The sequence below is a fragment of the Atheta coriaria genome, unplaced genomic scaffold, assembly GCF_025399875.1.
Source record: "Atheta coriaria isolate IRGN ID8LTWV9N9 unplaced genomic scaffold, Caltech_Dcor_3.1 hic_scaffold_9_pilon, whole genome shotgun sequence".
In the NCBI taxonomy this organism is placed as follows: Eukaryota; Metazoa; Arthropoda; class Insecta; order Coleoptera; family Staphylinidae; genus Dalotia; species Dalotia coriaria.
The window spans coordinates 3,707,515-3,724,201 of NW_027045451.1; the positions used below are offsets into that span (position 1 = coordinate 3,707,515).

The 16,687-nt window shown below is 37.5% G+C and overlaps 3 protein-coding genes and 1 long non-coding RNA gene across 4 annotated transcripts; 2 read left to right on the top strand and 2 right to left on the bottom strand.

Annotated features, from left to right (window-relative positions):
- Window positions 1-2,958: 2,958 nt before the first annotated feature.
- LOC135798566 (uncharacterized) lies at window positions 2,959-10,635 on the bottom strand. The gene is made up of 14 exons (XM_065311431.1): window positions 9,885-10,635; window positions 8,844-8,976; window positions 8,565-8,762; window positions 8,087-8,140; window positions 7,778-7,906; window positions 6,106-6,249; window positions 5,928-6,056; window positions 5,693-5,792; window positions 5,442-5,635; window positions 4,842-5,090; window positions 4,415-4,598; window positions 4,091-4,358; window positions 3,546-3,782; window positions 2,959-3,359 (listed from the first exon to the last, which is right to left on the bottom strand). Exons 1-14 carry the CDS (start codon window positions 10,512-10,514, stop codon window positions 3,162-3,164), a joined length of 2,847 nt encoding a protein of 948 aa, XP_065167503.1. The 5' UTR covers window positions 10,515-10,635; the 3' UTR covers window positions 2,959-3,161.
- Window positions 3,355-13,018, top strand: LOC135798567 (adenosine deaminase-like protein). The gene is made up of 4 exons (XM_065311432.1): window positions 3,355-3,498; window positions 11,465-11,700; window positions 11,823-12,614; window positions 12,677-13,018. The coding sequence occupies exons 2-4, from the start codon at window positions 11,659-11,661 to the stop codon at window positions 12,872-12,874; spliced, it is 1,032 nt and encodes a 343-aa protein (XP_065167504.1). The 5' UTR covers window positions 3,355-3,498; window positions 11,465-11,658; the 3' UTR covers window positions 12,875-13,018.
- LOC135798568 (GTP-binding protein Rit1-like) lies at window positions 12,859-16,358 on the bottom strand. The gene is given in 4 exon segments (XM_065311433.1): window positions 12,859-15,270; window positions 15,273-15,483; window positions 15,597-15,670; window positions 15,732-16,358. Coding segments are annotated over 4 exon segments (771 nt in total). The 5' UTR covers window positions 15,988-16,358; the 3' UTR covers window positions 12,859-15,040.
- LOC135798569 (uncharacterized) lies at window positions 15,403-16,687 on the top strand. The gene is made up of 2 exons (XR_010549744.1): window positions 15,403-15,500; window positions 15,555-16,687. It is a non-coding gene; the product is annotated as an uncharacterized lncRNA (long non-coding RNA).

Below are 16,687 nucleotides of genomic sequence, written 5' to 3' on the forward strand. Positions count from 1 at the left end.
GGATGGCGGACGGAAATAGGGCGAACAGAATAAAAGCAAGAAGTAACAAACGGGTAGAGAAAACTTGTTTACATTTTGTCTGCATTTGTTCGCCTTCATAGAAGTCGACAGGGATGTTAAATTGACTTTAACGAGTGTTTAATTTGTAATTATTTCATTATACGAATTGCACTTCTTGAAACAATTGGACTGTAAATATTTGCTGCTGCATAGAAAATTTAATTGGTTTTGCGTTTTAGTTATGCGCGGAGTAGGCAACCAACAATACACAAAGAAAAATACGTCTTTCAATTTATTTTAATACATTTTTTTAAACCAAAAAAGAAAAACATTTAATTATAAAGTTTAAAAAACGCTAGAAAATAAAAAGAAAAGAAATAAATAAAATAAAACTTTTACTTTGTTTCTACAGTCGTAGAATTAGTTATTCTCGCATTAGGCAACCAACAGTACACAAAGAAAAACAAGTCCTTTATTTTATTCTACTACATTTTATAAAATAACGTTTTACTATTTTCCTAGAAGCGTAGAATTATTGAGAAGTAGATACGCGCAGATAAAGCAAGAGTATAAATGTCAACTCGAGTTACCTTCAGATTGTGTTCATTTATGTGACACGTTACTCGCGATAACTTGCATTAATTTAGTAATTTTCCAAGCCACGAGCACACCCTCGTCGCCCGCTGGCGGGATGTGACGGCGTTAAACCCATCTGCAAGTTCAAACGCGTTGCATGCGCATACTCGAATGAAAATGTGTGTATACAAACGACGGACATTAACAGGAAGCTGCTGGGAAAATTACAAAGCCATGCATAAAGTATGCGCGAGCGCAAAATGTTAATCGCTTAATGAATGCTTTGACGTGACTTGTGCGCGAATCAAGTCCAGTATATACTAAATTTTGATAGGAAACATAATTTCTACGAATGAGGTAATAATATATTTCATATTAATATATTAAAGCGATAAAATAAAAGTGAATTCAAAAATTTACCTGAAAAATTGTTCTATTGAGTTAAAATGGTAATATAGTGTTAATTTAGTGGAGTTTTCTATTCGCTTGGGCATTGGTGTTCCGGCGCGATGGTCAGAATGGAAAAGCCAACCCGAGTGAGCAGAGTTTAATCTCGTGGGATTTTATTATATGCTTTATACGTCGCTTACAGTGTGAGCGGTGTGAGCGCACAAGTTTAGGTCTGCTCCCTGCAATGAATATGTTTCCGAGGGCATCCGCATGCAAATGCCGAGCGATGACACCCAACGTGCGCCGGAAAATGATGCAAATAAAGTTGCCTTCCTACTCACGCGGCATGCATACATAACCCAGCATAACCTTATGTAAAACCTGGATTATAATAAAACTATTAGGTTATGCATAAAATATATTGTTAATTACGTAGATTAAAGCCATATGGTATTATATATTTTATCCAATTTAAGTAAAAATATTAAAAATACAAATTTTAAATTGATTTATGTTGAAATAGATTTTATTATTAAATTTTATTACACTAAAAGCAGAAAAAGGTTGTTTACGCAAAAATATCACAAATTATTATTGCCATCAAGATAATATTATATAAATCGGTGGCGAGTCACGATATTACATTGATTTTTCCACTCGTGGTCCGTTTCTGCTTCCATTGGGGCCGGAAAATAATACCTGTTTATATTTGTTCTCAAACACGAGCGGAACTATACCTATAATAACGTTGGTTAATAAATACTCGCCAATTCCAAGAAATCGTTATTAAAGTAATCGCTATAAAAAGTATTACAAGTATTTTAGTATAGCCGAAGGTATTCGATATGAAAGTAGTGGTTAGTGTTTATTTTTAACTTGACTTTTGACATTTTTCCATTTGCTAATATGTACTCAATCCCAGCGCGGTTGATTGTGCAACAGGGGCGCGTTTCCGTTACTGAATGAATTTACCAACACGCTGATATTTATTCAAGTTACCCGAGTCGCTAACTCGTAGATTGCTTACTTTTCTACTTATTCTTTAATCATACGATCACCCATGACTTTTAGGTTGTGCTCGTTTTATTCGGAGTAAGATTAAATGATTAAACAATTTATTTCGCTATTTTTTTTTATTTTTGGTGAATGATGCAGTAAATATTAACTCTGTAAATCAATTTTTGCATAAAGTGCTATTTCGGATACTCATAAGTTTCGTATGAAATGAAATGCGTTGAAATTACGACTGGATGGATGAGTATCGAAGTGGAATTCTGCGATTTCGGTTGTTTTCAGTGGCTATTTATAAAACCAGTCAATCAATCATGGCCGCCGTCAACACGCTAGATGGATGTGGAAAATAGCGCAAGTTAATCGTTTGTTGCGGCAACATAATGGCATGACAGCAACAATAAATTCAACAAATCAAAAACTTATCAAACTTTCCAACTCAAAGCAAGAGAGAGAAAAAAAAAACAAATTTCAGATATAACTCTGGGAACATTTAGATTTGCTTCGATATTAGATAAAAGGTGTACGGATTGCATTTTCACAATGTAGTAAAACGTGATGACAGTTTTGAAACAAGATTAAGTTTTATTATAGCATAATAAAGTGTTTTTTATCTTTCAAGGGCATTTGGAGGCTATGCATATAAGTTGCATAGGTTATAATTGAGGTTACATGTTTTTAAAATTTAAAAACCTTTATTTTCATTCAGAAATTGTTTTTCGCTGTAATAATGTTACGTTTTATGCATAATATCATGTAATTATTAGTGGGTATTTAGTTATTCACCCCAACACGTCTCAGATGTTTTGCCCTGCATCAAATATCACGTGTTGATTCCTCCTGCACGTGCGCAACTTGTGACAGTTCAGCGGTCACGTAACATATGTAAAACGGATCATATTTGCAATATTGTCATACTGCACGTGCCGTGTATTCGATTCCAACGCACTTCAGCGCAATAACAAGATTATAAAACCATAATTTATTCCTAAATTTCATCATTTACTTATTAGATTACACAATGCTAACAATATTACTCCAAAGAAACATAATCTAACCTCAAAGGTTACATAACCTTAGTTTAAAACACATCATCTATGACAGATTATGTTAGGTAACGTTAGTTTGAATACATTGTTTGTAATAAATACGTCTAATTGGAAGTTTTGAAAAAAGTACAAAAATTAATCGCTCCATTGATTATCGTCTTCGTCGTTGTCATCATCAGGATTATTCTGACTGTGATGATGTTCCACGCCAGTTTTTACTTCGGCCACCAGAGGCGCTTCTAACGTTTCGAGTTCTTCTTTCTGCTTGTAGCCGATCTCGTGGTAACGCACTGGATACGTAAGCTGATTGCCGCGGTCCCATGTGTACAACTCCTGCATCAATAACAAATTGTATAACACAAGAAGATTCAATTACTCCAGTGTTCAATTGTGTGCCACAAATCAGAAATCACTACCATACATAATTCAACAAGCAGAAGTCGAATTCGAGGTTAGGATTTAATAAAACCGGGTAAGTAAACCCTGAGATTCGTACATTATGCATGAAATAAAACGCACCTTATATTTATTGTTGTATCCGACCATTGTGGTATTGCGGAAGGGATTGGTAAAGGGTAGATTCACATCGAGCAAATTGTTGGTATAGAGATCCAAGGCGAATCGGATTCGTGAATCTCGATCGGTGACGCTGTCGACCGCATACAACACGCCGCAAACGACGAACATCTCGCCGACTTTGTGATGGTTCAAGCTTATGTTCCATATGTATTGAATGTGCAGGCTGTTGGCATCCACCTGTAACGTAACGGGGGCGTTATTATAATATTTATGCATTCAAAATCGCAATTTTGCATTCCGGGAAATTCGCATTTCAATGCGCATGATGAATGGGGAATGCAAACAAGTATGATGAATTGAAATTGAAAATGCACACATTTTATCAAATATCTCTGGTTGGTTTATGATCAACCTAGTTTAAGGAATGAAATATATTTCCAAGGAGTAATGTGAAGGCATAACCTTCAAATTTAATAATGGCGGATTATGTGGTATATGTAAGTTTTGAGGTTAGATTATTTAAGCCGACCTTAATTGCCACATACCTTCATAACGGCCGTGTTATTACTATCCGGAATGCCGAAAATTACCCACAGGCCGTTATCATCGACATTGAAGTCCATATAATTGTTGCCGGTGGTGTACAGGTAATTAGAGCCGTTGGTGGCTACTAACGGCACGTTCACGCTCTGCGTGCTCTCGTTTGCTAAATTGAGCTTGACGATTTTCGGCTTATCGCGCTCGTTGTAATAGAAAGAACCATTGAACACCACGTGAGCGTTGCCTTTGAATGGATAAATCAGCTTATATTCTCTGAAATTCAATTTTTCGGGTATAAAGCAGTTTTATATTTAAAAAAATTAAAATACCTCGACGGGGTATCCTTGCGGAAAAGCGTTTTGTTATCAAATTGGAAAAGACGATAAGCGTCGTCCTCTTTCGTAGTGTAGTAACGATCCCCAGTCATTTCCAAAGGATCACGCATCCAGCATCCTACTGATTGGTTCGAGTAACGGATGTAAACTGGTTTTCCAACAGCGTAGAGCAAACAATCTAAAGAAAAAGCAGAAAAATATAAAAAACGAATGAAATTTAGTTTTAAAAAGTAGAATTGAACATAATTTAGTAGATCTCCTGTTGTGTTGCACTGAAGTAATAAACTTCATACTTAGATGGCGCTTTAAGTCCTTGCAGGATAAACAAAACTTACATCAAAGTCCAAAACACTCGATCCTTTCTCTGTCAGATTAATTTACTGTAAAAGCTTTTCTGACGCCATGTGTAAAACCTTCTTACCTGTCTGTCTGTCGGGAAAGCCAGGATATGTCGCATTTCCAAACTGGCGAATCTCCCATTTGCCGATCAAATCGATTAGCGACACGCCGGAATCCCTGCACTTGAATTCGTTCGGATTGAGACATTCTGGGCATTGCACCGGCGGCGGGCAAATCGATTCCTGCGAGACGCGTTTCGGCGGCCGCTGGCCAAACTCGATGACGCTGGTATCATACACAGGCGGCGGCGTCGCCAGGTTGGGATCCACCGCTAAACATTAACATAATATCAACTAAACACTCTCTCACCGCAATAAAACGCAACGACGCAACAACAAAACGAATGTGCGCATTAAAACACACACCAAAAACCTTTTCCCCAAGTTTTACAACTGATATAAACCTAAATCCCCGCTGCCGCACACGTCTTATAAGATTTTCAATTCTCGCCGGACGCTGGCGGACCGAGGGAGTTATAAAACTATGAAACTCATAAAATTTTCATCACGTCTTTCATCCGCGCGTTTGTTTCAAACTTTTGGCTTAAACTGTGTGCTAACTCCCGCTCGTTTCATTATCGCATCGCGCATATAATGTCGTAAAATGTATAAAATGTACTCACAATACAGTTTGATGATGCCGCGAGTTTTGCCCTTTTCATTCTTTGCCACGCAGTAGTATCGCGTATAATCATCGGGTTTAATACGAGTGATGTTCAACTGCATTCGTACTTTATAGCCATTGCGACGGACATTGTTATCGATGTGATACCTGCCGTCGTTTTCTAGGAGACGTCCATCATCACGTTCCCAATATCTAAAGATAATATAAAAATTGAATTAAAAATAATTGAAAAAAAATAATTAAATTTACCTCAATGATTCCGGAAACGCTTCAACTTCACATTCTAGCATTCGTGTAGTACCCATGGGTGCTCCTACAGCATCCTTCCAGATGCGGATTAGTGGAATAACTAAGAAAAAACAATTTATTTAGTAAAAAATTGTTTTCAACGAAAAAAGGCGTAAAAATAGTTTTAGGCAACCCAATATACATTATAAACTTTACATAACCTATTTTAGCATTATTATTTTTAGTAAATACTCACAATGGACTTCAATGATGAAAGATTGATTAACATGTGGTGGTACTCCGTTATCAGCAACGCATTGATATGTCCCCATATGTACGCGACTCACCATCGTAATGTTTAATGAATGTCCAGTTACAGAAAGAGCTAAAAAAAATTTTATTTAATTAAAAAAAATAAATTTCTAATTATTTACATTGCCAAGGTCCCATAGTAATTGGTTGACCATCTGTGCGCATCCATACAACCTGAGGATGCGGAGTTCCGATAGAAGCGCAGCTCAAAGTGACATTATCACCTTCGGGAATAACCGACGGCCCAATCGGCCCATCTCTCTTATCTGCAAACATTCAATGAATCAGTAATTACGTTGAAAGTCCCTAATTGCCAAAATTAATGATCTTTATTGTGTTTGAACTTGCTGTTGATATTTATTTATAGTTAATTAAGAGTCAAGCCGACGAAGAAGCGAATTAGCAACGCGAAGAACACGAATGCGAAAGTGAGGTATAATTTGAGTGCGGCACGTCGCGAGTCACCCCGCCCGGAGCGATTGAACTTAATTTGAACTTGTGCAAAATGGAAGTTATGCGCACGCGGGGAAATGCCTTTCCGTGTGCGCTCTCTGTGCAAACTTTAACTATCGTCACGGTGAAGAAATCGACTACGCATGCCACGCTCCAGAAAAGCGGAAAGATGCAGAACGGCGTAACGGCGGCGGATGAAGATGAAGGAGTTGCTGAAATTTTAAGCGGCCACGGAATCCGATAAAGTTAATTAATTAGAGAAGTCAATTTGAATTCGCATTAATCCACGCTAGTTCGAAAACAGAACGTGAAATTTACGTAAATTACAATCATTGCAAGTTTAACTCGTTGATAATTTTAAGATTCGTCGGTTTCTTAGCCTCTTAGCCAAACGTTAAAACATCCTGAGCTCGAGTTCGAAGAGTTTGCAAAAACTTGAAGGGGCTTCAAAGCGAGGTTGTGAAGAATAGACAAGCGCAATGTAATGTAAATCGCTCCAAGCGCAACACAAAGCGGAAAATCTTGACGAGTGCAAAGTTTTCTGAAGCGAATACTTTTCACTAGTCTTTGCGAGTTCTCTCCACTCGTGCATTGTTCAATTTTACATTACTCAACGGGCCAAACCACGGCTCTGTACTCAGTTGAAAAGCGAATGCGGAGGGATAAACAAAAGCAAAACAAATGCAAGTTGTAAATAATCTCCGTTTAATGTTTGATTAAAGTCGAACGTCGAAATATTCTGTGATTTTAGACTCGTATTTGTGTAACGATCAAACAACGATCGTTCATTGATGATTGGAGGTTTTGCGGTGATATCGCCCACGATCTACGAATAACAGTTCCGAACCGGAAATGAGAGTGCATAGAAATTGAGAATACCAATACGATAGCTGCAGTGGTTTCGGTCGTAAAGCGACGTTATGACAGTTTTTTCATTTCGAAAATAAAAAAGAGACGAATTGGATGAAATCACGCAAAGTTGATGACATATGAAAGCAAATGAAGAAAATAAAGCAAACAACATCGTAATAAGTAAATATACGAGCCGAGTTCGTGTTTGTAACATTGCGCAGTGTTATAAAACACGATTTCATTCTTCATTCAGTAAACGCAAGTTTTTCACTGAATATTTCCATAACATTTTCTATTTTCTCGGATGGGGATTTTCAAGCATGCACATCACGTGTCTGTAAGCTCTATATGCGGAATTGAATTTCCGTTTTTTATTCACAGGCGAACAAATCATAGATATTTACGTATCAAGACATTAAGGTAATAATTTTTTGAAAAATATCAAAAAAATAAAGTGTGAAACTTGAAAATTAATATTTTGTAACTTACCAATGATTGAGGGCGGTATGAGTAATTCGTTGGTGCCATTTGCCTTGATCTTCCACGCGTTGATCCCAGGAATCCCAGGCGTGCCATTCGTGCCCGGTTTGCCTGGCCGTCCGCGTGGACCAGTTAAACCTGCGCAACAAATTATTTCACCACCAAATTCCCAAACATATAATGGAAACAAGCGCAGTCGGCAGTTGGCAAACATGCGAACGAAAAAAGCAGCTGGTTATGGCGCTTATTGCGTTAGATTTTAATTTAGTTCATTAAGACCGGCGTGGCGCGCCGCAGGAAATTAAATTACTGCATTACCTTTCAGCCCCATCGGTCCAGGCGGTCCTTGTGGTCCTCGGTCACCGGGTCTGCCTAAAATTATAGCGCACGTGAAAAATTGCCGTTGGCAAACAAGACTATTAAGTGTTTCAATTACTGGAGAAAAAAGAAGGGGAGATATTCGAGTTGGTAATTAGCTGAGCTCCAGAAAGAAATTAAAATTGAAAAGTTGATTTTTCAATTAGCTAATACTTTTTCATCTTTTAAGTAGGTAAAAGTTTTAAACTCTTAATACATTGAATTTGTTCCAAATTCTATTCACGGAGTCTTTTGAATAGAGAGATCTATTGATCTATTTACTTTGCATTACTGTAGCAAATTTAGAACATTACAAGTGATTTTCAACTTCAATCGCCACAAACTGTTTTAATGTCTGTTTAAAACGAAAGTTTTCCTCTTGAAAAGCTTTTTAAGACCGAGCTAAAAATATAACTAATACTTGACCCATTATTATTACCATCAGTTCCATTTCGTCCATCTTTTCCTGACATTCCAGGCATACCATCACGTCCATCCCTACCTGGGACTCCATCCTGACCATTTCTACCTGGACTACCATCCATACCGGGTTCACCTGGTACTCCGTCTCTTCCGTCTAAACCTGGACGGCCTTGTTCTCCTTTCTGACCGTGATGTCCAGGTGGCCCCATTGGTCCTATATTTTACAAGAAGTGCATTTGATGTTTATGTTTGTAAGGAAAATAATTATTTCCTTTTTGAAAGGAGTAACACCTACCTTTGGGTCCCAATGAACCCGGGATGCCAGGCAATCCAACTTCTCCGCGTTCGCCGCGTGAGCCTGGAGGTCCTTTGGGACCTGCCGGGCACTCGCTTTTCACAGCGACGCAGTATCCTTGTATCGTCGACATCTGCAAACAACACCGCAGTACATAAATGTTGATAAAAACAGGCACTTTGAGCGATTTATTTTTATTGACGCAGATCAGACGAGAATAAATATCATTTACAAATAGGAACAAATTCAACAGTAACATAATATAAATTGTTGTATACGTAGAAATTGAATTTTATCAAAATATCAATATTTTCCTGTCGGAAACATGCAGAAACTTTTAAGTCCAATATGTTTGTAACAAGATATAAACGAGTTTTACAAGTGTATTATGGCAGAATCGACGTTAACTGAAGTGATTTGTCGTCGGCGAGTGGAAACTCGCAAAATGCGAAAAACCCCTGTTGGGGGTGGCCAGATGCGACCGAAGCAGTGCGGGAATGAGCTGTCATAAGAGTATGTGAAGACATAAAACGCGCACTTCAAAGAGATCCAATGGGGAAAACGCAATTATACTTGGGCTCGTACGTTAAGTGCGGACAAAAAATACGCGAGGAACTGAGACAAAATTGCGCTCATGGGGTGAAGCAATTTCACTGCAAGCAGAAACTTTTCTTTGAAGTTAAAAGGATGCATTCACTTGACTTGGTGAGAAAATAGTTGTTTTATAGTTTTTTTTTTGTTATGACAACGTAAATATTTAATGTTGTAACGTGAAATCAAGAAAAAAATCATTTTTTTCTTAAAAATACGAGCCACACAACAAAAGAAACAGGTGTTTTTATGTTGCGTCATTAGCCACCGTAAATTATCATGATAACAGGTACTTTTTTGTATGTTTCCGTTTGCAGACCAACAATACCTAAGATTTTAATCAGTTAAACATAAAATATAAACATTATTAAGCAATAATTAGGAAGTTTACGGTTTCCTGACTCATAAAAATATTTTTTTAAATATTTTATAAATTTAACAAACACTCACCGATACTCTAGCATAATCAGCCAACCAAACCCAGTCGGTACCATCAGGAGATGTTCCCTTCCCAGTCTTTTCTTTCTTCTTCCGGTCTAGCGCCTCCAGTTCAGATCTTTTGCTCGGTTGGAAGAAATCCACTGTCAAGTCATCCAAAGTATTATGTGAGCTTCTTCTTGTTCTTTTTAAAGCAGGATTACTGTCCGAATCGGTTCGATTCAAATCTCTATGATCGTCGTCATCTTCATCTTTGTGATAGTTTTGCGATTTTTCGCTCCTCTTTAACGCTTCCTCTACTATCCGATTGATCTCTTCACGGCTTCTTCCACTCCTTAGATTGCTCAAGAATACCTCTTCTACTTGATAAGTACGCAGATAGTTATCGCGCACCTCGGCGTTAATCAGTCTGTAAACGTAGTGTGCCAGACAGATTTCAGTGAGGAAAATGAATAATACACAGCAGACGATACGAAGGGTATAATTAGGGTTTTGTTGTGTGTAGGGTAAATGTGTAAACTGCATGTTTCTGGTGTTAAAATCGCCTGGAGCCGCAATTGCCGAAAGGGTTCGCACTTCGTTTACATCTTTTGATTTAATTTCGGTTTTCTTTTGGCCAGCTAATTCCGACATGCTGGCCATATTTTGTTTATATATTTTAAAGAGAAGGATTATTTTTATATAATTTTTGAGTTTTAAATTTTATCTGCCGGAAAGAAATTGCCGCGCTCGCGCCGCTCGGAGCTTCCGCGTCGGACTGAAAGTTTGAGCGCCGCGCCGGCAGGCTGAAACTGAAATCCTGAAACGCACTCGAACAGATGTCTGAGGCGAACGCAGGAGAGCACAGACATTTACGCGTGCCTGCTCCGCACACTTTACGCTTGTCGTTGATTTAGCTTAACGATATATTATTGTGTGGCGAGCTTTCCACTTTGACGGTTCCTGCTGGAACGACCAACACAATGCCTTCACACGCACAGAGCGCGCATAACATTCAGTAGCAGGATTACCTACACATACGCATACTTAGTTCGAGTTGATTGTGTGACGGCTAGTAAATAAATAGACTTTAAATATATGCGTGTTGCCGGCGCGGGTTTCATGGGTTCCAGTCGTACAATCTTTTAATAAAGTCTTGTAAATCGTCCGGCTGTACGACTAGTTAAAACAAATGCTGTTGAATTCATGTGGGCTACTTAATCGCTAAATCTCGGTTGTGTTTTGTAAATATTTTTAGATTATGCTAATGCGTGCTTTCTTGATTGCAGGAGTGAATATATTACGTTTATGCGCAAATTACGCTGAAGACGTTAATCAAGTAGATTACTTATGCTAAACAAAATATAATTTATTACGACAAGTACATACGTATAAAAATAGTAAATTAAGTTGTTAAGGAGGTACGCTTTTTATACTTAGTAGATTTATAGTGAAATTGATTGACCATTTCCTTAAATATCACCACCATCTCTTTTTCATCCATTGTAGTATATTTTCTTGGGTTTTGTGGTAATATATAATTTAAAATCAATATAAAGAAGAACTGGGTAATATATTACTCAATTTTAATTCTTACATGAAAATTTTTTCAGTTGCTTAAGTTTCCGCATGCTCACGCCGTTTAGCGACTCAACGAATTCAACAAGCAACGGTCGAAACAGGAACCAAAGATACGAACACATGAGGGTCACTGTGTGAACGGGAGAACCTGTTATTTGAATCTGCTTTTGCATGTTTACATTCCCAGCATTGTGATTCTCGAGTTCTGTGTAGATTAACAAAACCTATGGTTACCATGGAGGAATTCTGCAAATCTCTACCGAAAATTGTAAGTACATCTTAAAAATTCTAACATATTTCTGTAAAAGCAATGTTTAAAGCTAAAATACTTCATGCGGCATGTGATTAGGTTAAATAAACAAAATAACAGATTTATTTCGTATCTTCTAGGAGCTGCATGCACATTTAAATGGCTCTTTAAGCACAGAAACTCTTGCTTCCCTGGGCACACTTCAATCAAATGTACAAGAATACCAAAAACTCACAACAATACTAACTAAATCCCACAGGACACTTGATGAATGTTTTCAACTTTTTAATGTGGCTCACCAAGCCACAAATAATGTCCATGCTGTATATCAGGCAACACAGAGTGTGATTAAAGAGTTTCATGATGATGGTGTAATATATTTGGAGCTTCGTACCACACCTAGAGAAGAAACAAATATGAGTAGAAAGGATTACATTCAGAGTGTTGTGAAAGCAATACAAAATTCATGTAATGAATTATCTATTATTGTAAAACTCATATTGTGTTTGGATAGAAAATTTGATGCTGATTTGAGTAGAGAAGTTATGAATTTGATAATTGAGATGCATCAGGCACATCCAGATGTAATTGTTGGTGTAGACTTGTGTGGAAATCCAAAAATTGGTAACTTTTCAAAAGAGGAATTTGTAAGAGCAAGAAATGCAGGGTTAAAAGTTACACTGCATTGTGCAGAGGTAAAGAGTGATAGTGAAGAGTGGGATATTTTGGAGTTTCAACCCGACCGTTTGGGCCATGGAACTTTTCTTCATCCAGAAAAAGGCAACAATGAAAAAACATTTAACATAGATATGCTGAAAAACATTCCATTGGAAATCTGTCTTAGTTCAAACATCATCTGTGGCACAGTAGATGATTACTCCAAGCATCACATCAACAAGTGGATGGAACATAAACTGCCATTTTGTTTATGTGTAAGTCTTTTGAATTAAAAAGATCAACACAATAATTTTTAAGATTTCTATTTAAATTCCAGACTGATGACAAAGGCGTGTTCATGTGTGACTTGTCCAAGGAATATCTCCTGGCCCATCAACACTACAACCTCTCTGCTGAAGACCTGTATAATGTAAGTATCAAAACCATAGAATATATTTTCTCAAACGACGAAATCAAGCAACAATTGCGGGTAAAATTCGCAGAATGGAAAGCACAAAATTTTCTAAACAAATAATGGTTTTATTTACAAATACAAAAAAATAATACGTAAACAATTCGAAATAAGAATACACATAATGCTGGTTTTTTAGTCAATTATGAACATTTCATAAATACTTAACAACTAATGGTAATAAAAAATAAAGTATGTTGAAAAGCATGTTCCAGTTTAAAAATCAACTATAATAATAGCTCTCTCCTAATCATATATGTTACAATATATTTTATGTGGCGTTATGGGTGATTCGGGGTGGTCCGTTTTTGTTTGTCTTCTACTCAGTAGTTATTTATTCACCCTAATTAACTAGCACTTTACTATGCAGTGAAACTATATAAAAAGAACAACTAAGGTTGTACGTGTTATATGTATGTACTTTGATTCACAGTGGAATAACACCTATAAAGGGATTTGGATTTAATTTATACATTATTGCTGCTTGCAATATTTATGTTCTCAATCAATCAATATTATTTGCATGTTAACGTTGAACAAGTTATACCCGTTTTGGTTATGATTGAATGTGCATTACATTGCACTTTTTGCACCCACCATGAGATTCATTCGATATCAGGCGCGGATTAGTAAGTGATATTTGCTTTTGTCTCCTGCCCTCAACACATTTAATTGCCATTAATCGAAGATGCAAATGCGTTGCGTTATGAATGAATGTGCGTCATGGGTTTTCGTTAGATGAACATTAAAAGTAATGAATATTTTTTGATAAAACCCTGTTTCGTAGTTTGCTTAGGTTTTCTTTTTAATATCGTTATAATTGGATGAAACATTTGTTTGATTCAAGCGTTAGTTTAAAATTTAAAAATATACAGTATAAGAATTGTACAAAGTTGCCTTTTCATTCTGTGACAGATCTGGACGAAGGATAAAAATAATATTGGAATCATAAATGCGTAAAATGATACTAGGTTTATTATTTTGATTGTTTATCAGAATCAAACAATTTGCGTGAACATGTTTAAATAAAAATTTAGTCCTTCGTCTACACCTGTCACCGAATGTGACTCTTGCGCATAAAAATCAAATTTCGAGATAAGCGCTTCGTAACATATTAATGAAAATATCGGGAAATGTTCATAAGAAGATGTAGATAACTTAAAAGTATAAAACGATTGTAAATAGTCGTTTAGGATAGATGTTATCGACAGTTTAAGTTCAGCTGCTCGAATTATTGCGTCGTTTTGCCCCACGTCTCGCGTGAAAGCACTCAGAAGTAGTACAAGAAGTTGATGATTACATTCGCAAGCGCACTGCAAGTTTCGTTTCACATCTTTGGCATTTGCGTTACTAAACGATTTCGATTATGCAAGAATATAACAATATTTCTCATTCGAATGGTTCAATAAAATTTGATAATAATGTCCCAGACACTTAACAACAATTAAATAGAATTTATACTCTGTATAGAATCTCTTCGCAGATTGCTCGTCATTCACACTCACATTCACATGCACATCCACACACTCGACACGATTACTTATGTGTGAGAAAACAATATAAAGTCGAATTCATAAAACTTCAACGACAATATACACATTTGAATAGATATAATGGTTTCAAGGTAACCGTTACCTATGACTAGTATTGCACGCGAAACACTGATCTGGTCCAGCAAATCTGATTAATAAATATTATTCAATAAAATCATCTTCAATTAGAGTCGTCTAATTGGTCGTTCAATCATCTATACCAAGGCTAATCACTATAATAACTTCTTTGAACTAATTGTTTGTCGGTTTGTTTGCGTTTTTGTTTCCTGTGCCTTAGATTATTTGATTGTAGTGCACATGAAAACATTGATAATCCGTTTTTAGTTTATGTTTGTTTAGGCATTATTGATCAAATAATCGAATAAAATTAATAACTGTCGTATTGTGCGTCATTCTGAAGAGCGAGGCGTGCGTCAGCCTGTTGTAGTATTGCTTTAATTAATATGGTACTTGCGTTTTTAGTAGAGTAATTATCTCGTTAGGTAATCATCAATAAGTAGTACCATTTTACCTCCCCTAGCAGTTTGGAATGATTTGGATTTTGAACATAATTGGAAGTTCGAACACTATTTTAACAGTTTTGTTCGCTGGTTCCCCGCTTTTGTAATCGAACATAAAATCTATAATATTATGTCTTGTCTTGTGCTTACTTCAATCACACATTTTACGTGCGTGTCTAGGAATTGCCCTGATGATGGCGCTTGCGTTTGAAGACGAGCGCAAATATGCTCCGCAGCCGCCACCATTTGCTGTGGCGATGCGGTTTGCGCTCGCTGTTTGGCAGGCCGAGTTTCGCACGCTCTTTTGCGCGGATTTCACGCACCAGCGTATGGAAGGCGTCATCAACGTAGGTGCGAAGCGCGGCGGATGTCTCGTAGAACGGGCAGCCGAATTGACGCGCGAGCGATTTACCTCGTCGGTTGTGACCTTGCGTTGCATCTCCAGGTCGAACTTATTGCCGACGAGTACAAGTGGCGTGTCTTCAGAGGCGCGTACCTTTTGGATCAGTTTGCGATATTCGAGCGCTTCCTGGAAACTGTGGCGGTCGGTGACGCTGTAGCAAATGAGGAAACCTTCGCCGCAGCGCATGTATTGGTCTCGCATGGCAGTGAATTCCACCTAAAACATTTATTTTGGTAAATATTGACACAATATTAAAGACTAAAATACTTTCAACAATTTTCTTTCAGGGTGTTACTATTAAAATTAAAAAAGAAGTCAATTTTACTTACTTGTCCAGCTGTGTCTAGGATATCAAGTAGTGCAGGTTCACCATCAATGACTGCTTGTTGCTGGTATGAATCTTCTGCAAATTTGACAAATATATAAGAAAAATTCAACTTTGCAGGATGAAAATAACAGCATACCAATAGTGGGATCATGATAGTCTAAGAAGCTGTGACTGACGAACTGAAGCGTGACCGCCGACTTGCCCACGCCGCCGTCGCCGAGCACGACGATTTTGTACACGCGTATGCCGCCCCGCGTGGTCTGCGCGCCGGCAAGCCCCACCGACGAGCGATCTGTGTCGATGTCGGAGTCTTTGCCGCCCGACCTGCTCGAGCCCTGGCGGCACAGCTTGCTCCGCTTGCGGTTGCCGCTTGTGCACGCCTCGCCGGCCATGCTGGCGCTTCGGCGGCGGTGGTGCGCTCCGTCGTCGCGATGGTTCCAACGGGGTCGCTCTTTTTGCCTGGAATTACTTTAACGTCGACATCCTACGCGGCTCGCGCCTACCGTCCCGTCTTAAACCGATGGACGATTCGCCCTGACTGACACCAGCCCCGCGCACAACACCAACACAAGAGATTGACAGGGCGATCATATGATTGTCAATATTGCATACCGAGATTTTCATTTACAGTTTGCTGCATGCATCTTTATCAGCATAAACAATATGCAGACTTTTAAGGTATGATAGTTATTAAACAAATGACTATCAAGTCAAGTTTGTATCGTTTTATACGTCGTAGTTACTTTGCAGGTTACGATATTACATTTTGACATGCGCGTAATAAAAATCAAACAGATATGAACGGCTAATTTATCATTATTATTTGATAAATAATTTATGTTACTACTTAGATATTTGCTCAGGGAGTTAATAACTACTGTTAATAGTTTTATAATTATTTTTCATCATAACATTTTAAATATCAGCTGATTTTTGCGTGCTGGTAAACGCAGTGCTTGGGAACTTGTCTTATAGATGTCACTACAGTCCTTATATACATAGGTATATAATATAAATTAATTGTTGTAATTCTTAATTATGTCCAGAAATATAAGTTTTTGAATCTTATTAAATAAAAAAATTATTCCACAT

Coding starts and splice junctions, on each gene's coding strand:
- LOC135798566 (XM_065311431.1), bottom strand. CDS start 10,514: ATGGCCAGCATGTCGGAATTAGCTGGCCAAAAGAAAACCGAAATTAAA. Junction 6,250..7,777: donor CATACCGCCCTCAATCATTG/GTAAGTTACAAA, acceptor GAATGTTTGCAG/ATAAGAGAGATGGGCCGATT. Junction 6,057..6,105: donor TACTATGGGACCTTGGCAAT/GTAAATAATTAG, acceptor AATTTTTTTTAG/CTCTTTCTGTAACTGGACAT.
- LOC135798567 (XM_065311432.1), top strand. CDS start 11,659: ATGGTTACCATGGAGGAATTCTGCAAATCTCTACCGAAAATT. Junction 11,701..11,822: donor GCAAATCTCTACCGAAAATT/GTAAGTACATCT, acceptor CGTATCTTCTAG/GAGCTGCATGCACATTTAAA. Junction 12,615..12,676: donor AACTGCCATTTTGTTTATGT/GTAAGTCTTTTG, acceptor TTTAAATTCCAG/ACTGATGACAAAGGCGTGTT.